This window comes from Triturus cristatus, chromosome 3_1 (assembly GCF_964204655.1).
Source record: "Triturus cristatus chromosome 3_1, aTriCri1.1, whole genome shotgun sequence".
Lineage (NCBI taxonomy): Eukaryota > Metazoa > Chordata > Amphibia > Caudata > Salamandridae > Triturus > Triturus cristatus.
Window position 1 is genome coordinate 358,521,458 of NC_140583.1, and position 21,413 is coordinate 358,542,870.

The 21,413-nt window shown below is 40.9% G+C and overlaps 1 protein-coding gene across 13 annotated transcripts in view; it reads right to left on the minus strand.

The window, feature by feature from the left end:
• TCF12 (transcription factor 12) overlaps positions 1–21,413 on the minus strand; it is a 692,950-nt gene that overhangs the window by 20,662 nt on the left and 650,875 nt on the right. For 8 of the 13 annotated variants that reach the window (XM_085644104.1, XM_085644103.1, XM_085644106.1 and 5 more), the window contains 4 exons: positions 14,478–14,556; positions 7,893–7,966; positions 7,116–7,187; positions 5,694–5,882 (listed from right to left, as the gene is read on the minus strand). In XM_085644104.1, the coding sequence (XP_085500230.1) occupies positions 5,694–5,882; positions 7,116–7,187; positions 7,893–7,966; positions 14,478–14,556 (414 nt within the window). The remainder of the gene's footprint in view (positions 1–5,693; positions 5,883–7,115; positions 7,188–7,892; positions 7,967–14,477; positions 14,557–21,413) is intronic. The other 5 variants (XM_085644109.1, XM_085644112.1, XM_085644111.1 and 2 more) reach the window with 1 other exon arrangement.

Genomic DNA, 21,413 nt, shown 5'->3' on the forward strand with positions numbered 1-21,413 from the left:
GCATGCCTACAACAGAAAATACGATGCTAATACTGTATATGCATTGACTGAATTTAAATCATGACATTATGCATTATATAAACATGTAAAGTTTTGGGTTCTGCAAAAGAGCTCCAAGTGGGCAGGAAATGAGCTCTACTAGACTTTTCCGAGCTGGATCAAATATTAAAGCAACTGTTAAACTAAAACCATGTCTGTTTACACTAATCTCATAAAAAAAGGCAAAATGACTCATTTCCTTGCTTCTTCTGCCAAGAATTTCTTTCACCTAAATGCAATTTATTCTTTGCCTACGAGGCTCCGGCACATTCTAGAAAACACTTTTCTCAAAGACAAAAAAATAATTTTGAATTCGAGGAAGCAGTCGGCTATTAAAACAAGAAAATTTACTAATAAGTATTTTCTTTAACTCAAGGCATTTTGAAAATCTAGTGTTTGCAAGAATACATTACACGCACGAGCCATCCCACCGATTTTGAATTCTAAAAAATATATTGAAATGCAAAAACCCAAGTCTGCCCACAACCCCTGCCAAATCTGATCTGGAATGAGAAAAACCAGATCAAGTTATGAGAGTCTTAGATAAAGCAGATACTAACACATTCCTCATTTAAACAGGACTGAACACCATACAATTGATATTTCCATATAGGCCCATTCATCGTTTTCACAAAAGTTCACTTTTGGCAATTGTTAGTGGACATTTGACCAGGCCATTACTAGGTAAACTGTAAATGGTGAACAAATGCTGATCCAGATTCAGAAGTGAGCAGGTGACATCAGATGGGAACATCTTTAGGAGAATATCAGGGCAGGTTGCAATGCTCCAGACAGTCCTTTGACTTAAATTAAAAATAAATAAAAAAAGGGGGGGGGGGGGGGGGATTTTCCTGTGTGTCCCGCTTGCAAGCACATGGCTTGGCCCAGGTCTATATTGGTCGAGAGCATTAAAGGAAACAGGGGGACTGAGGGTGGAAATCTAATTCTAAAACGCATCTAAAATCCATCCGTTTTATAACAAATCACGCTCTGAAAATTCTCAAACACAACCGGTTTCTAAAAAAAATTAGCCCTATGAAATATTTGTATTCACAAGCAAGAAATAAACTATCACTCGACATAAAACGCGTGCTTGCGGAAATGTAAAAAAATGGGGGAAAAAAGGCTTTTAGAAGATTTGTTACAATATTATTTCACTCCTAACATGTAATTTCTTTATCCATTTAGGTCATCATAAGCCCTTGTTTCCCTCCGAATAGTTTCCATTTTTTTTTATCGATTTAATTATTTGACCCTGCTGGGGATTAATCTAGAAATTGTTTCCTTTCCATTGTTACTTCCACTACAGCTGTGCTTCGCAGCCCCTTTGAGTTTAGAAAACTGTTTAACTTGGGTCTGCACACACCGAGGCCCACATTCCAGCGGCTTTTCTCCAGCATCTGCTATTGAAGTCTAGTTCCAATTTACAATAAACAGCTTTTCCAGACCATAACGCTTGAAATTCAGTCCCTCTCGGCTGCATTTCCCATTCAATCACTCTACACACTATTTCAAGGAGAAAAAATGTTCTGCCAATTATTACACATCTGGAAAAAATGCATGTATAAGCTAAAATGCACTCTGCAGAAAGTCTCGGTTTTCTGCATATGGCCACAAGGAGGATTTCACGGGCCACTGACCATACTCAAGGCAGCGAAGTCATTTTCGGATTTTTTTTTTTTTTTTAGCTTTAACCGAAACTTGCCAGCAGGTGCAGATCCCTCCGACTCTAAAATAAGACGGTCTGGAAAAAAAAGGGTTTTGCAAGCAGTGGAGGAAGGGTAGCACAGCGTTTTAATTATCTTTGTAAGCTATAGTGCTAACAAACTACTAAAGAATTTTACACAGAGGTTCGTTTTCATAAATGATAACTTCAAAGAAGGGAGATGTACACAAGCATAGCTGATATGGCGCTGGTTAGTACAGACATTTGGAGGTTTTAATATCCCTCCTCTGGATGACTACTAATAAATTGTTTGTGCCTTTGCACTTTTGAGTCAAGTGGCTGGTTGATTCTGCATATGGGCACTAATTTATCTCTTAATAGTCTGAGCCCTGACTTAACTCATAAGCATTTCTGCTTCTCGAGTGTATTTGGTACAGCGGATTAATGTAAACTATGTATACTCAGGAGTTTGTATGGACCAGTGGATTAATGCTAAAAATGTCTACTTCAGTAAGTTAGGGCAAGCGCACTTCTGACCAAGGCTTGACTAATGCATATAATTGTGAAGCAAAGAAGTGGAACCACAGACCTGGACGCCATGGGGGTAGTGAGTCTGGAGTGGAACACAGTGCTTCTGGAACTAGTGTAATAAAGGGCAACAGAAGTAGGGTAAATTATTTGTTTACCAAGAAAGAATGTGTTACTATGGCAGGTAGACACAGATGTGCCGCTCTACACTATCCAAGAAGGCCTGGTGTGTTTTAAGAAGAAATGCACTCATAAGCAAGATCAGGTCTTCAGTCAGTTGACAGCAAAAACAGAAGGTTGTAAGTGGAGGTCTAGCACATTAGAAAATTCGAGAAGGCCCAAAATAAAAAAAAAAGGCTGTTTATTTCTGAAATGCAGTCCCCACTGTACCTGCGGTTGGAGTGAATGCAAGGGAGATTTCACTCGGTGATGTAGAGTTGGAAAGGGAGCCCGGTTCCTCTTTGCAAACATTATTCCCACACTAACCTAACACACAAGAACTCCTTGTATCTAGAATAAATAACAACGGAAAAAAGCTAGCCAAGATCGTCAAGATCGTGTCAGGATAATTTAATTGTATGTGAAGGACGAAAGCATAAAAATGTTTCCCAAAGCTGACAAGATGCTAATCTGCTCAGACTCTGTAGGACGCCTACAAAGCCACACTCAAAGACAATCATGGAAAAGATGACTAGCAAGTAGGACTGAGATGAAAATCAAGGCAGCCCTAGGAGTCCTAGTTACCAGATATAATAAAAAGCAGATAAGGAGAGAATCTGCGATGAACGGAAGTGATGCTTACATCCAATGGGGCTCAAACAAGAAATTTATGTAAACGGAGATGCACTATTCAGAAGGTAAATTCCAGAAGGAGCACAGCCTAGTGACTGAATCACACAATGTTTAATATTAGACTGTTGCTTGAGTATTTCCTGACAAGACCACCTACTGCGGCCTGCCCACCCACAACACATACTTTACAAAAGAAAACAAATACCCCCACCCAAAAAAACATGCTTGTGTGTATTGTCAGTTAAAGCCCTATTTTTACATAAAACACAGCCTAAAGGCACCCCTAGCATAATCTACACTGGCCTCATTTTATACATCAAAATAGTAAGCGTCATCTCTTTAGGATTTCATCCAGTGCCTAATATGTGTAAAAAAAAATAAGTGCCATGATTTTAATTCAGGAGGCCATTGCAGATTTCACCACCCACTGCCACTGACAGTACCAACATAAAATGACAATTCAGACTATTCCAGGCCCCAAAGCTGTAAGAATGGCTTGGGCGGTAAGCAGTCATTTTAATGCATACTGTAGTAATAAACAACTATTTCTGTGCTAATTTCTAAATTAGACCAACACCTCTACCATGTGGCAGAATGTCTTAAGTGCTCTGATTATTTGCACCAAGAGCCCAGTTAGGCCCATATAACACATCTGTAAAGACATACAATTTTGCTTAATTTGTTTTGGCCGTGTTCAGTGTCATTATCAGTTGTGTTTAGGCCCCTGCAGGAAAAATACCGACAATACTTACAAAACACCACAGAAAACATGCAGCAAAATAGCACATGGTATACAGGTCTAACATGGCTATAATTAGCAAAGATCATGCTTAGAAAACCCATTGCTTATTCCCACAGTCATTTTAACAAACAAATTCCCCCTCCACAGCTCAATCACTTAGCGCTGGGAAGCGCTAGAAGCAGCTATGCGCTTTATAAAACTTTTTAACATTAACATATGGTCAAAAAAGTAACTAGTGTGTCGGATTTACAGTAGGTTTCAACCAGAATTCACAAAATATATTTTAACTCATTCTGTTGTTTTGGTATATTGTTTCAGGAATATGCCATAGTGCTGGCCAACATACATCTACGTTTCAAATAATGAATCCGTTAACCACTGCGCTCCTGAAAATGAGAATTTCAATTATTCTCAGCCCATGCCAAATAAGTTGATGGACTCCTGCAGGAGAGCTTCACAAACGCATTTAAGAAGACTCCTCTTTAAGTCCAGGGTTGGATTATGTGTGGAATCATGCAAACATGCACGTAGGAGAAATAGGGGGTCGGAGAATATATATCCCCCACCCCCCAGATTTTGCAGTAAAGGGGACACTATCCCCCAACCACCTGATTTTTAAGTGGAAACGGATTTTAAACCGTGGAAGGTAGAACATGTCCCTCTGAGGCACAGCATCTATATCTCCTGGAACTGCTGAAACCTGAGGAGCGCAAACTGTGGGGACTCTAGGACCTATTTGTTCTGTTAAATAATTAATTGCAGTCATGGAAGTGTTGAGCTTGTCCTAAAATCGGTGAGGCAGAAGACACTATTATATGTTAATGATATACTGCTGCCTTAGCTGACGTAAGGAAAAAAGATGATTTTAGGAGAGGCTCAACACCACGAGTGCAAATAAAATAGCAAAAAATAAAGAGGTCCCGGAGCTCCCATGGTGTTTGCTGCGGCTTTATGATTTCAGACATGCATGTTCTGTCACCGTATTCGATCTTGAATGTCTGTGGAAGTATTCGAAACATAAAAGCACATTGATCATTCTTATATAGAACACGTGTATAGGGTCAGCTATATTTAAAGTGTGATAAGCGTATTTATTGAACTCGAAATACCAGCACTAACATTAATTGAATACATTAATACAAAATAATGCCCTTATGTGTTAAAAGGAAGACAAAAGGATGTAACCCTACAGTCTCTGCACTCTATGAAATGCAATTGTGGACGTAAATCCCAGTATCACCACAACTTAATCACTTTATTCCACTATGCATCATTTTCCTTAATCATCCAGTTTGAGAGCACCCTGAAGTAATTCAGTACAGGATCTGCCAGCTACAATTACCTCATTGTTAATTGGTTAATATTAAATAAACGTGCTTCACATTAATTAATAACATAGGCTATACAAATAGAGAACATGACATACAGACATTTTGGGTAACTCGTGGTAATTTCATAAGGGCATCAGAGTATTCTAGAATATTTCATTTTAAAAATATATCACTTTCAATAAATGTCACTCAATTCAGTGATATAATAGCATGCACTTAATTGAGACACTAAGATGTTGAAAAATACACCTTAGTATTTATGATATTTTATGACATTTGTTGCCCGATTTACATACATTGATTACTCATCTCGTGATTTGTCTCTTGCACGACACTCTCCAAGACAGTCCATATCCACCCCAGAATTTAGTCTCTCCTACAGCCTTCTGTCAAAGCCCCCACTCGCCACACAACTTTTTAGGTCCAGTGGCACAACTTTACGTTATTGTGTAAAATAAGTTTAGTAAATTTTACTAGTACACAAATTCTAATTATCTCTAAATATACTGCAAGGTCAACTTGCTTAACTTTGCGAAACAACAAATTTCCATGACTACCTTTACAAGCAGTTGATAAAAGAACAGAAATGTATTACCAGCGTTGTCGGTCGACTACTTGAGCCATAACTGGAGTTCAAACTGGCGACTGGTCCACCATGAGAAGACCCCAATAAACTCTGCAAGTCGGCAAGACCACTGGCCACACTTGTGGAGGGACCCACTGCATGGTTCCGTAGAACGTGAATGGCATCGTCAAGTCGGTCCAAACGATCCTCCATCCGAGACTGAACAAATTGGAACAGTTCATGAATGTTTTTTTTGTGCAAATGTCAGGCTCTAGTTCTTTTCAAATACACATTTGGTACTTTCTTAGATAATATACTAAATGGCAAGAAATATCAGATAGATGAATGAAGGAACGAGCATGGAAACCAAACACGGGGAGGAGGAAAGATGCCAAGATGAGGAACTGACTGAATGACAGGGGCACAACTGGCATGGGTGATGCAACGAAGCATGGCTACTGCAATATCAATATGCCTTAATGTTTACAATGCTGTTGATTAGTTAGGGCTTGCAAAGCAACGTGTACACAGAGCGACAGCCAATGCAAAGTCTGAGAAGTGCATGTGTGTGAAGGATGCTTAGACTGCAACTGCCCCTACCAAATCAAATGGTCCATCCTTCATTTGTTTTTTTTTTTGACTGTGCAATCTGGAAATTTAAGGCCACTTTACAATTCTATCAAATGTAATAAATACTGCTAAATTCATCTGGTATTCTTATTGTTAATTTATGATTATTGCTGAAACTTACTTCATAAAAATGCAATTCCAAGTACATCTATGAATTCAAGAAACCCATTATTATCTGCGTTTGGATGAATTAAAAATTTACAGGTGCAAGGTATCCAATGTAAGTTTTAGAAATCATTGGATAGTCGCTAAATAAGATGATTTGGGTTTCACATTTCAGGTTATGGATTAAAAAATGCGGCGAATCACATTTTTGCTTCTGTTCCTTTTTTTATCCATCAGCGGCTGGCGCTGCCTGTGGTTTCTGGCCGTGCTCCATTTCTAAAATGCGCGAGTAATGCTATGATTGCAAGTTATTGAAAAACTGCTTGCTCTACCAATAGCAGAGCAGTGGGAGGGCAAGGGTTTTCTATCTGCAACAAACGTGAGCGGAGAAAATTCCTGAACAAAGCATAGTCGTATGCCCGTATGCGCCGGACAGTTAATTATAATTCTACAAACGATTCTTTGATTGTTAAAGTAGTAATGTAACAGGGTGGGTGGAAAAAAGGCCATTAATTCAGATGTAGTATGAAAATGACTGATGATGTATTGCGCACATTAATGAATATGTTTAAATATTAAGTTGAGCTAACACAATATAAATGCCCCACCCTATTAAAAATAGAACGGTGAAATATAGGGGAAGAATTTGAAAAAAAAATAATTAAATTGTATCAACTTAAGATCAAATGGAACCATCTAAAAAAAAAAAAATACTACCTCACAGACATCCTTTAAGAAGGACATTGCATCTTGCAAATGCTCGTGAAGTTGCTGCTCAACTCGATTTTTCTGGCAAAGTCAAGACAGAACAGGAAGCAAAGCACAGGTTAAGATGGATTCCAAACAAGAGAAGAGGCATCATGCACATCAGCAGTAGGCGTTAGTACACAGACCAAAGAAAGCTGCACACAGTTGTTGCAATGCTGGCATTAAAAGTTTTAAACGCACTGCACTGCACTACACACGTAAAATAAAAAACATGTCCTGAACTGTCAGATTACCACCAAAACGCGGTGTGTTCCATCAGTTATAGCAGTAGCTAAATGGCTTGAATCCCATTTTGGAAAACACATGTATAAACAGGTTTAATTTAAATGCCATCCACCCCAAAAATGAGTGGCCATTATAGATGCAGTTGCTCTCATATTTAAAAACAATGCAAAAAAACAAATGCTTTTACGCCGCTTCCCCTGAAAACAAAGGTGAGCCGGCAGAGAAAATTAGCTCTTGGCTGGGGAAAGCCTGGCGGAATCCATAACAGGCCTTTCCTACCAGCTGTCTGTGGAATCGAAGCCCAGGGCCACAGAACAGATGGCCAGACACACCCAACACGTTTAATATTGCTCAATCAAGCCAAAACATTTGTTAGCAAATAATTCACTGATAAAACTATTCTGAGGATTTCTACAAGGACATGCTCGACTTGCACACAAATCTGCCCTCTGAAACTATTAGCTAAATAAAGAAACATCAGTTTCTAAAAAATAATATTACCAGGGAGTGAAGAGAATTCTCATAGTTTGGCGAGGAAGGGGTCGGTCCTGCTGCCCTCGGCCACTGGCTTGCACCTGTCGAGAGAAGTTGGGTTAATTATTAGAACACTAACACTTAGGAAGATCGGAGCGAGTACAAGAAGACAGAGGCAGGTGAGATAAATGAACAACAGATGGCAGGCAGGCAACGAGTGGTACGATAGGGCCTGAAAAGTTGCCAGACAGTACTTCCTGGTCATTATAAACTCCCTACAAGTTAGCCTACCATGCTCAGATGACTGGCACTTTTTCGTAACACTAGCATGATTCAGAAGTTATTTCTTTCATTTCGCTTCCCTGAGATAGTAAATAAATTGTCTTTAATTTGAAAAGCAACTATCTAAGCAGAATGAATATTTAGAATCTATTCAATGCAATGGTCCACGCTTCAAACATGCACGGCAATTCTCATTGGCTTCCAGCTGCCACCAATAAAGATCCACATCCCACAACTGTATCACATTTTTCCAAGTGCTATTTATCCAGTATCTTACAATGTAGGGCACGCCGAGCAGTTCATTGAAAGGAGCAAGCTCGTCTTTAGTGCCTAACAGCAAACACACCCCTGACTTTAGAAATGAGTAAGCAACCTCAGATGTATCAAATTCTAAACCAAAATGGTAAATGAACACCAGAGAACTGACTAAATCACATAAAAGCAAAAGTTTTTTACTTTTCCTTTTCTTATTAAACTTCATTCTAGCGATTACGATAGGGAGGAATGTATTGAGTAGAGGTGAGGTGACAGGATTCAAGTGCAGAGGAAGAAGTTATATTCAAGCAAGGTAACCGGAGAAATAATTAAACAAAAAATTTCCAGGAAGGTCTTGGCAAGCCTTTACATTTGACCTACCACCAGTAACATGGTTTGCCAGGAAAATCTAGGTAACCCGAAATCATCATGGGCTAACGAGCTTCCAAATCCTGCCATCAACATGTGGCAGAATGTCCAAGTTACAAGCATATTTCTTAATTTTAGCATTTTCCTGGTGAACTTGAGGATGGGCAAGTCTCTTCCGAGAAGAAAGCTCTTAGATTGTGTCAAACAGAGATTTAGTCTTCAACTGTTTATTTAAAGTTGTAGAGTGCGTCCACTGTTAGCCTTAGAGCTTGTTCACTCCTAGCCATACATGTTGAATGCACGAAGCTTGGCGTAGTGCTTTGAAGTATAAATGTCACAGAGTTTGTGGAGCGGTGTGGCTCACTGGTTAGAGGCGGCAGACCCGGAAGCAGAGGTCGTCAGGGACCAGGGTTCGATTCCCGACGCGGCAGGGTCTTGGGCCAAGGTCAGCGGACTCGATAATTCTCGCCTCGGTGCCTACTCTAATCATGGATCACACTCAGCAACTCTGGGCAATAGCTTGCTTAATCTCCACTTACGGCCCCATTAGCGCCGGGGATGCTTGGTCTTCACCTTGGAGATGCCCAGTAAGGGACCATCTCACAGGGAAAGCCAGGATGGGTTCCCCAGCAGTACACAGGGCCGGGACACTCTGCTTGAGTAGCTGAGCGATCAATAAAACACCAGATAACATAACAGAGTTGACAACTGATGCTTGCTAAACCGCCAACTGTAAAATGATCTGGACCTGAAGCACTTATCAAAGGTTGAGTGCAAAGATCTTCCTTTAAAACCAGGTTAAAGTATAAATGTTGTCAGTGAATTTGTGAGAAAATGTAAATACACACCTAAGGAAGAATAAAACCATTGATACGAAACGTAATGCTCGTCTAAAATATCTTGTTTGGCAATCAAATTATGCTAACTTTGAAATAAGTCCTCTACTATTTAAAAACTCGCTGAATTCTTTTCTCAGTGTTTAATTATTTGCATGGAAAGCAAAAAGAGGCTACTTTTCACCCATATGTGCCTTATCTTTGTGCTTTAGTCCTTTATGCTAGTTTTGTTCTAAGAATTTCCATTGACTTGCTTCTTTTGTTTGTGCAACGAAGCAGTAGGAGATTTTTTAAGAGGTTTCAAACTTCTAAATTGCTTCAATTAAGACACTGATCAGTTTGCAACAGCAAACCAGCTTCGGGACACAATGAGGTCAGTTAAATTCTCACGCTTCTCCAGTTATATAGAACAATTAAATTCTCAAAATCACAGTACTTAAAAGGATTTCACCAAATCTGAAAAATTACAATGAAGACAGAGGCCACTCTGTATATGTTAAAATTGTTGACAGTCTGCTTGGTCACTTATGCACTGCATTAACACATGAACATGGGGATTTACTATAGAATCTTGAGCATTGGAATCTCTCCTTAAAGACAATGATTCTGATTGATTGAACTGTGAAAGGAACCTGCACAAGAGAGTTCGGATGAATAAAAGAGAAACATTTTTTGGTGGTAGGTTTTTATGGAGGTTCATACAATGGGACCAAAGTATAAATCGATTCAAAATATATTTTGCTATAAACTTGTGTGACAAGGAACCAATCCAATCTGTGACACACACATGAAAAAAATCAATTAAATGATGCCTTAATTGATATAATAACATTTGCAAGCTTCCGTGACAATCGTCACTTCAGGACGCTTCTGATGAAAAATGTCTGATCTTGCAGCACAACTTAAAAGGGCGAGTCACGTCTCTTTAGACACCTGCCTTTGTGTTTGCTCTGTGAGCCATGCTTTGATGTTTACTTCTAAACCCATGCGGCTCAAGGAAACAAAGAATAAAGCAATATATTATTCATTCATTTTCAGTTGGAATTTTACATGCTTAATATCACATTTGTCTCCATGTACCACGTGGATGCTAAAATGTTTGTCTCTATTTAACTTTGTTCCCCATGCACAATCCGGATGTTAAGATGCATTTTTATCAGCATCACTAATCCCCATGCACAATCAACAGCACAATATATGAACACCAAGACTTTCTGCTGTATAACCTGGTGACATCATTACAGAAAGCGACATACTGTTCTTATAGAGGGCCAATTGGTGTGGAATCGGTCATATCACATCAGTGCTTCTAAAGGGCTGGTAGGTCTGCTACATGCTTGGCCCGCATGCCCATAGTACCAGTGAGTGGCACGCAGATAAACGCTCTTGAAAGGACATGTGGCATAGCAATACCCTGGAAGACAGTGGTCAATGCAAGTGAAGTTTGACACATTGCATTTAAAGTCATTTTTGCAAACATTGTCCGTCTAGCTTTCCTTTTAATTACAAATTCAACTAGGGTGGGTGAACTACAAGAGTGATTGGGAAACACTGGTATTCATGAAGTGCTCTCCTGCTGCACAGCTGCCAGACTCTGCCACTGCAGCTCCTGTCTCAGGATGAAGATACACACTTGCTTATGCTAGTCCCTGTGGGTGTATGACTATATATCACTTAAAACATTATGTGTAGTTCATATTTAAATAATTTACAATTTCCAATATGTGTCAAAGTGCTCTATTTGAGCACCTTCATCCCAAGCACACGCTAGATCTAGTTCAGCAAGTAAGAGCCTTCCATTTATATTAAATACACGAGCACAAAATATAAAACACACACAACTGGCAGATCTCTGCCTCAAATTCATCAAAACATTCTGCCCCATTCCATGCCATAAAGCTGATTCAGATTAGCAGCAGAGAAATGACATGCCTCTAAGCCAAGGATCTGCGCTTGCTGCACAGTTAACTCAAGCTCCTCCGTCGTGTGCACAAGTGTATGCACAAAGGTTCCCCTACGGTCTGAAAGCGGACATGGTCAAATGCGCCTAAGTATGCCATGCCTGGAATGGGTCATATCTGCTACCCTTGAAACAAGAAAGACAAGATCATAACAAAGGACAAACCTCAAACAAAACACTCTCCAACTCGACATATGGACAACTATTGATCCGTTTCCACTTCCAAAAAATCATTTTGTTCAATACATTCTGGTGCTCTCTAAGTGCAAACAAGTCACAGAGAGCCATCACATATGATGGCTGCTCTCCATGAATAAATGTAACCAGCATGAGCAAAATACACGCGGCTTCTGCAGCCCCTTCAAACTCAGACCATCCCCCGAGAGGACATTGAATGATCTAAAGTGGACTGCACCGTGAAGATCCGCCTAGATGCTCTCTTTGGAGCAGTAACCAAGGAACGGACATACGGTCAGGCACGGAAGACCGGTTTCAAGAGGCGAGGAGAAGGCCACAGAAGCAGAAGCAAATCTGGGGTCCATGGTGGGAACATCTCCACGTTTCACTGCCAAAAATACCTACAGGCTTCTTATCACATACTACTTTTCCAAGCTATACTACCATTTGCATAATTTTTGGTATTGTTTGAGTATGCGAACTTGTGATACATCTCTGCGTAATCAAATTCTGTTTCCCACGTGCCGCAAACTCAATAAGATTGGTTTATAACATTGTCTGTCTTAGTCCTGGATAGTCTTCACGCGTGTAACCAAGTACCCGGGAATGGATAAAAGATGCGTTTTAACACAAATAGTAATGAACTAAGAATTACCGTAATGATGGCGTTTCATTACTTCGTGGAGATGTTGTACTTCAGATTATTGTTTATCGCAATCTAGTCTTGATCACATGGTATAGAGGACGTTCTTAATATGCAAAGCTTAGGCCTCATTTTAGATTTAAAACGTTATTGCTCTTATTTCAGTATTTTAATTTCTTTTACCATCAAGCCCAATAACAAACCAAGAAATCGAGCTTTTACACAATTCCGCATGAATGGATTCACTTATAGGGAGGGTATAAGCGGCGGTGAAAGCGCATTATAAAAAGTAAGGGTACTGTGATCCTGGGCACAATTTGGGCAAAGGCAGTGGGCATGGGGGCGGGATCAAAGGCATAGCTAAAAAAAAAAATATATATATATATTCTTTAACTATTTTGCTGGTCTTTCACCTTCAGGTAACTGCATATAGTATAACCTGCACCTTAAATGGCAAACAAATGCAAGTTGAACTGATCAATGAGAGATGCCGTGTTTTGTTATGAAACCTCTATTTGTTAGTGTGATCAATGCCCATGTTTGTATATGTAACAGAGAGCCACAGAACTGAATTCTGGTTGGTACAGAGGGGAATAGTCACTTGTGGATATTTAGTATTATGAGGTCCCAGCCTGTGACGGAGAGCACAGTAAATGTTTGTCATTATTTTAAGCTTGCTTTACACACAGTGCAAGTTAAGCTTCAACAAAATGCGCAAAAAGTGCTTCCAAAATATAGACTTTAGCAATAGACTACTCCACAGGTCAGTAGGTAACAACTTTGCAATACCACTCAAACAGAATACAACATTGCCTATACGAAGCTTTAAGGGAACTCCATCAATATAAGCAAATACTGATTTCCAAGCAGCCTTTACATTTGCGGACGAACCAACTGCACACATTTACATTTATTTCAGACAGCAAACACCCTAGCAGGAAGGCTTGTTCCCTGTTTAGCCTAAAACTGTTAATATGCTTCGCTATTCTCAAAAGGACACATTTTTAAGAATAGATGGAGCGTTGAGGAGTATAACGCACCATAAACTAAGGTCCGAGCAATGCTCCTAAGAGAACAAAAACAGTCCCAAAACTCTAGCTAGGTTTACGGTTACCCCATCCTGCCTGCATTCCGAACTCCAGTTAAACAACAAATTCAAGTCAATGCATCTTTCACGAACAGCTGTTCAACATTTACAAGACAGCTGAGGCCACAGTGTCTGAGAAAGCTGCACTGCCTAGTAATAGCTCAGACCAGCTGCCCCCGTTCATCATCTCTGCACTACAACTCCTCTTGCAGACTCAACACTCAGGCACCCATGATGCAGGTGACAGAAACGACTGCATGAGTGGGCATGTATTCCCAAACAAAGATCTGTGAAACACTACACTCCGGCAGATTCCAGTAGCTCGAGGGCGCGTTGCATCACCGCAGGATGGGGTGACCGGATGGGGTGACCGGGTGTGGTGACCAGAGCACTGTGCTGACAGTGTGGGATGGAAGTGAGAACGCCAGGTCTCCAGACCTGCAGAAGGGAAAACTGAAGACAGCCCCTGCACATCACATGAGCCCCTCCTAAGATTTACACTCTCAAAGCCAATACCAAAAATAAAGAGCTTACTGAGTATTGGTTCCTACTGCAGAATAGAGCCTTTCTTTTTCAACTTAGAGCATATTCCAAAATAAAACTAAAAAGCTACGCAGACCCATAAATAAACGGGGTTAGAACTATGCTTGGGTCACATTGCTGATTTTTAATGCAGCACACACAATCTGTGAATCAATGGGGTACAGAAATCAAATACCCAGGGACAGAGCTGGGTTCCTCCTTTGCATCTAATACCACCCTTCCGATCAAATAACAGCCATGCCGGGGATGGTTGCAGTACCATTAACATTTCCACCCAAATACTTCATCACCTTGATAGGTGGGTAAATGATGCATGGCCTTTGAATCCAACACTGAAAGCTAGCACCGAGTATGCATCTATAACTACAGCTGGATCAGTAGGCAGCAGTTATGGAGGAAGGCCCTTTGCACCACACATCTCTCAAAGCGTCAGACAGGAAGAAATACAGGTAGGCCTCACCTGTGAGCGGTGACGGAGATCCCACTGGCGTCGACGGGTTTGACGGAAAGCTGCTGCTGGTGTGGTCCGGGGAATAAATCTAGAAGAGTTGAGATCTCATTAGTCGCTGATGCCACCACAGTCCAAGAACATTAGCATAGCAGAGATTAGATTGGTTCACAGGTTGTCACTACCCACTCTCGACACCATGTCTATCCGGATCTTCGCTCATCACACAGCACTGGGTCAAATATCACCGAAATAAACAAGAAATCTTTGTTACATGTCCCTGCACACCAAACCCCAAAACAATTTACTGGAGCCAATAGAGTTAGAAACCAACAACATTCTAGTCGTTTATTAGAGATGGATAAATCGCATTTACTTTTTAAAAGTATTAAATAAGGTTGGGGGCTGATCTGCTATATATTCACCCGATGTTTTTCACGTGTTTTTGAATTCTTCATCAAGAAGCAACAAGATATATATTAATTATGTGTGCATAATTATCCTTAAGTGTCTACATGCAAGTGTACATCTAGTTTCTACTGTAAATTTCACGAAAGTATCGAAAACGTGTGCAAATCGGGGAGACAATTGTTCAAAGTGGTACGGTCAGGGTTATATGCACTGAGCTAACTTTAGGTAACCACTGCCTATGCAAGTAGACTACAACGGTGGAGTGGCTACTGTGAACCCAGGGGGTCTGAAAGCAAGGCACATGTACACCTGGGAGACCACAGATTTGCAAGAAAGATGCAGACGCACTTCATCTGCGGCTGTTTCTCTAAACTGAAGCATATACAATGTTGTCTTCATATTCTAGCACAAGGTCTGCAACCTTTCCTGCAACAAGAGCTACTTATGGTCAATCAAAATCATTTTGAGCCACTAATACTTTTAGAGTTGCAATACTGACCACAACAGACACTATTATATTAGAGTCCAAAATATGAAAGATTGGCAGCAGTAATCCTCTCAGGGCATCAGGCATGGTGGCCAGCAGAAAAGTGAAAACAATTAGGCCTGGGTGGAGTCCTGCAAACACTACACGGAGTTCTGCAAGCAGCGGAGTACATTACAGAGCGCCGCTCGTGCTGATTTTCAGCGCCGGGTGTGTGTCCCACGCCGTAAAATCAGCAAAAACTGCATCATATGCAGCACAAGAGGGTGCTGCATCTTTCTGCCACTTGAGTAGGTTTTTCAACACAAGCGGTAGCGACCATCCACGACTGCCTGCAATGAAAAATCGCGCCGGTAGGGGGTCTGGAGTACGATTTTCCTCACTCGCGCTCAACAACTTAATGCTGGCAAGCCTGGAAAAAACACCGCTCTGCAGAGTTTTTCGACACTCTGCATGCTACACGAAAAGCAGAGTGTGAAAAACCCCACAAACAGAGCGGAATTTCCGACCCAGGCCCAGAAAAAATGCTTTATGGGTGTGGAACGCCTCTCCATAGGTAATACATAGCAATTACAGCTGCAATGCCTCTGGCACCTGGATAATATTGGTAATAAGTATCCACAGTGCTGCATCACTTATCACTCAAATATCAGTTCTGAATAAATATTTAAAAAATTACAACTTTTCAACAGCATCAGCTCATTAGTTCTGAAATAGTTACGAGAATACATACATTTTCGTCCCTAATACGCACTTTTTCAGTTTTGGTATACATATATTATTTTTAACTTGCAAACACGCACTTTTTTTTATTTTGGTATACATATATTTTAAACTTGCAAAAGCTTCTAATTTAGTAAGCTGGCTTCAGAAAAGAGCTACTTACAGGTAGCAAGAGAGCTACCAGTAGCTCAAGAGCTTCTCGTAGGACAAGCCTCTCCTAGCAACGGTCTCAGACCTCTGCAGCAATCCAGTCCCATTTCTACTGGCTTCTTGACTAGATGTGGTTTCTTCTCTTTTATGACTTTTCTCAGCATGCTTGTGTGACAGTCTTCGCTCCTGAAATGCCACATCCAGCCATGCCCGTGTTTTGTCACTTTCACGAACAATTGAGGATTCTGCCGGGTATAAAGGGAACCATCTACTAGCGCCCCGCTAAGACACTCTGCTCTGCTTCCAAACCTCGTTTGGTGGCATCTCTGATGATGCTGGTCTGCATGGGAAAATCTGTGTCATAAGTCGAGCATGTCTGAGCTTGGGCACTCTGTGCTGGAACACGGGCAGAGTTCGGAAAAGTATCTCCGGTTTAGAAAGGCCTTGAAGATTTAGCTCCTCACTAGCGGCCAACAAAGACACAACCATTTAAAGGGATCAGAGACTGGAAAACGCCCCCTGAGGCAAATGTTGTGCTTTGTAAACTTAACTACAGATAGAAAAATAGGATGTTCTATTTTTTAAATGTGACCAGACACTGTTCATGTTAAATTAATGTACATTTCTTTTTTTATCAGCAGAAACATCCAACATCTTACTCATACTCGCAACCTCTTAAGTAGTAAAAAGGAATGTTTCCAGACCGTTTTGTTTTCTCAAATATAGTACATAGAATCCAAAACAGTTCTTGAACGTACAGCAATTTAACAGCTTACGTTTCATAGTTCCATTGAACGTAAGAGGAGGGCAGGGGTAAAGCAACCCCTCACCAGCAAACGCTAACCGGGTGCTGTGCAACCATTGACAAATGCCTTAGCAGTCCGCCGAAGCATCAAAGAGGAAGTGTCATGGCATGGTGCACCAATCCACTGCTAAGTAAAGTAATAGAGTGAGGCACTATGCCATGTCACTTGGTTTTTAAGGTTTCGATGGAGTATTAAATACTATGGACTACCATATAAGATACACAAACTGACAACAGGACAGCAAAATTAAGGTGGAGCATGTTCAAAGTCAAATAATCTTTATTCGGTTATTAAAAAAATAGCCATAAAAGATACATGTTATACAATCGGGCCTTCTAAAACACAGTATTCCATACATTAATAAATAATTCATATTAAAACAAGCGACTTTAAAAGCTAACAATCCATGTCGTCCTTGTGCGGGAGAGCTATACACTTGTACTCTATTCCTTTCTTAATTTTAGTTCTTTTGTTACTGCTCATTTTTGATACAGTCTACCCCATTACTCCTCTCCCCTAGTTTTTCTCAGCTTGACTGCCAGACGCAAGAAATGTACCATGCTGAACAATGTAAAAGGGTCAGCAGCAAGCTTAAGAAATAAAAGGGCCACTTTGGCCTGTCCAATATTAGCACGTTTGAGTAATGTTTTTAAAAACAATGAACGTGGGTATGAAAAGTAGGGACACAGTAAAACAAAATGCAGGGTGTCTTGCGGAGATCTAAGATCGCAGCCGCAGCACCCTTTTAAGCTTATGTCATGTACAAAACCTGCTGGAACGGCCAGAATATGGTGCAGCAAGTCTAATCTAAATCTAGACAATAAATATCTATCATGTCTATTGTACATGTTGGCCAAATAGAATTCCATGCCCGGCTGAGTTTTGATGAGCTGGTGTAATCTCACTGTACTTTTAGACCCCTCTGTTGCCTCTCTGGTCTTAGCCAAGTACTGCCTACAGGCTTTCTTTATGCTGCCCTTATCTCTATTGGCCAGCGTGCTTGGATCATTAAAGAACTTTTCGTGACCCAGCCTGGTCAGAGCATCCCTTACATATCTTAACCATGGTATTCTAAGCCACTTATCCCCTTTCATGCAATCCTGTATGATTAATCTACTCAGGGTGGCCTCTGGATTAGTCCATATTTTTACCCAACAAGAAATTGGGTTAGAGGCAGCTTTATCGGTAAAATAATCTATGCCCAATTCCTCGTGGGCAACATACGAAGAGACGCTTATGGGGACCTGCAGAAGCCTTTTTAGAAATTTGTCTTCTTTTTGAATGTTCCCCATATCACGAAAGCCCCATACCTCGCTTCCATAGAGGGTCTTTGAGCAGCAAACTGAACTATATAATTGGATAATTTCGTGCGGGGACCAACGACCCAATCTTGTTGCGAAATTCATGATGGATCCCACAGCACTCGGAAATTGACTACATTTCAGGCTTACTAGGGGTTTAAAACTGAGATCTTGGTCAAAAACAATCCCCAGGTAATTAAAAGTTTTTACTTTTTCCATTATATGGGTACCTATTGAGAAGCTATAGTTCTTAGCCGGTTTTTTGCCTACTTCCATGACATAAGACTTGGATAAATTAGGCACTAGATCTAGGTCCGCCATGAACCTGACAAACCCATTAATAAGCAACTGCAGGCTCCTTCCTGTGCGGGCCAATAGTACTGCATCGTCTGCATATAGGAGGACTGGTATGCTTCTCTTCCTTATAGAAGGGCAGTCTGCATCCAGCCCTCCCAGTGCTTTATCTAGCCCATTTACGTATAACGTAAATAAAAAAGGGGCCAGGATGCAGCCTTGCCGCACCCCTCCCCGGCAGTGGAACTCCTCGGTCAGGTCACCGTCATCTGTGAATCTCACATGTGCCGTGGTTTCGAGGTGAAGTGACTGTAGTGTAGTGCTCGTAACAAACCCCAATCTATGCCCATCTCAGCCAGCATCTCCCACAGCTTCCTTCTGCTGACGCAGTCAAAAGCTGCTGAGAGGTCCATGAACGCTAAGTACACAGTGCCTTCCCTGGCCAGGGTGTATTTGGCCACTAGATGATAAAGGTTAAGGCACTGATCTGATGTTGAGCGCCCACTTCTAAACCCATACTGGAGATCGGTAATGATGTTATATTCTTTGGCCCATTCCAAAAGGCGATTGAGAATGACTCTCCCCATGATTTTCGCCGTGACATCTATGAGGGATATTGGGCGATAACATTGGGGGTCATTTCTATTGCCCTTTTTAAATATTGGGACGATGACCGCCGTGGACCATGATCTCGGCATGCCCTCCTGACAGGCAGTGTTTAATACCCTGGCCAATATTGGTGCCCAAAGTTCCGCCTGGCTTTTGAATAGGTCTGGCGGGATCCCATCGGGTCCAGGCGCTTTTCTTAAAGTCAGGCCATCTATTCCAAGTTTAACTTCTTCCACCGTGAATGGTATGCACTCACCCTCGGGTAGTTCCAGAGTTTGGGATTGCAACGTATAATTTTGAGAAGTGCACTACCCACTCTTCCGGTAGGATGTGGGATGCAACCTGAGGCTTATTCGAGTCTTGGAAACGAGGGTCATTTATTGTTTTCCAAAAGCTTGTCATGTCACGATGCTCCGCTGCTTCTCTTAGTGACTCCCAAGCTTGAGATTGAAGGCAATGCTTCCTTCTACTAGTGGCCTTTTTATATTGATTCCTGCATTCCATGATCGGGACTATTTTGAGCGCCTGCTTCAAATTCCTGTGGGCCTTCGAGCATTCTTTGTCGAACCATCTCGGGCAAGGGTCTGTCTGCTTTTTCATCTTACGCCTTAAGAGGCTATCAATGTGTTGGGCGGTACCCTCAAATGCTGTAATCAGGTTGCTCCCCTCAATATTACTGTCTAGGCATTTCCACATGTAGCTATCATTGTCTACCAGGAGCACTCTGTGTAATGCCAGTCCATCAATCTTACACCATTTGATTCTCCTGCCCTGATCCATTGCCTTGTATTGTCCCCCGGGGATCCTTTTGTCTATTTTGGCGCACGGATCTAAGGTCTCTATTGTTAATTCCAGAGGATTGTGGTCACTAAATATGCTGGTGGAACATGTTAACTTAAAGGAGGCCCTGAGCAAGAGATGTGTATCTCGAAACACGTGCTGGCCAGTGTTTGCTTATTTGTGGATACAACTTCTTATGGAGCAATGAGTGCCCCTCATTCTTTTGGAACTAAGCGGCTTTACTGACCACACCAATGGGAAAGGTTTTTATGCAGGTTGCACCATGCTGGTCCGTAGTGTGCATTTGCGTTTTTAGATTTAAATTTTTATATATGCTGGAAAGATGGGGAGCTCAGAATGTTAACATTAAATTGAAGATTTTCAAATGAGGAGTTATGGCTAAACTGAAAGAGCGATGACCAGGCTTCACAGAAAAAGTAATGACACATGCATAATGACTATAGCAGCCAAACATTCAACGATGGGCACTACCATAACCTATGCCTCACAGCATTTATTAAACGTGTCATTGGCGGCGAGGTCTTGAGAATGAAAGCTTCTACAGCATCTCTTACGCTTGAACAACTAAAAGAAAACTCTAAAATCGAAGTTTTTTTTTTTTTTTTACACGAACGAACTGTCCGGTGAAACTTGATAAAATAAGGCAGTCCACTGAAGTCCCAACATGGCAAATGTTAAAGCGTTTTATTAAGATGTTACAACGGTTGTTCAAAAAAAAAAAATGGAATGAAGTACACAGTAGCCCTAAAGAGATAAAGATGGGACTGAAGTCATCTTGGCCAGATGTATTCATCCTACAAAAGTTAGACACAGGATGGAACCTTATGGGTTCTTACCAATAAGTCAAGTTAAAAATTCCACACTCTGTCTCGCAGGAGTGCAATGTCCTTTTGTATGAAGTCACATTTAAATCCAGGCAAGTTGATTGTAATAGTTGGACGTTTAGTGTAGTTCAGACAATAACTACAGTAATTTTCAAACTTGGAAGCTATTTTGTCCACAGCTGAAACACATTTCATGGGGTCATCGGTAATAAAGGAAACATCAGCTGAAGATGACATGATTTGCAATGTGGTACCATTAGAGTAAAAAGGAGAAATTTTAAAGACACTGTTGTTTTTTTTCAAATTAATGGTTAGATGTATACTACACTGAATAACATGCATAGTGCACACCACTCAAGGCCAAAAGAACTTGTAAAAGTGTGATTGATACAGACAGCTGCTGATGAACAAGAACCAAGAATTCAATAGAATGAATGAAAGGCTCTGGCATTGTTTATTTACCGAAGTATAGTTGACATTATTAAAAGCCTTTTTGATGTTGAGGGCAAATGTAACGGGATAATTCAGGGCCAGCATATTATTGC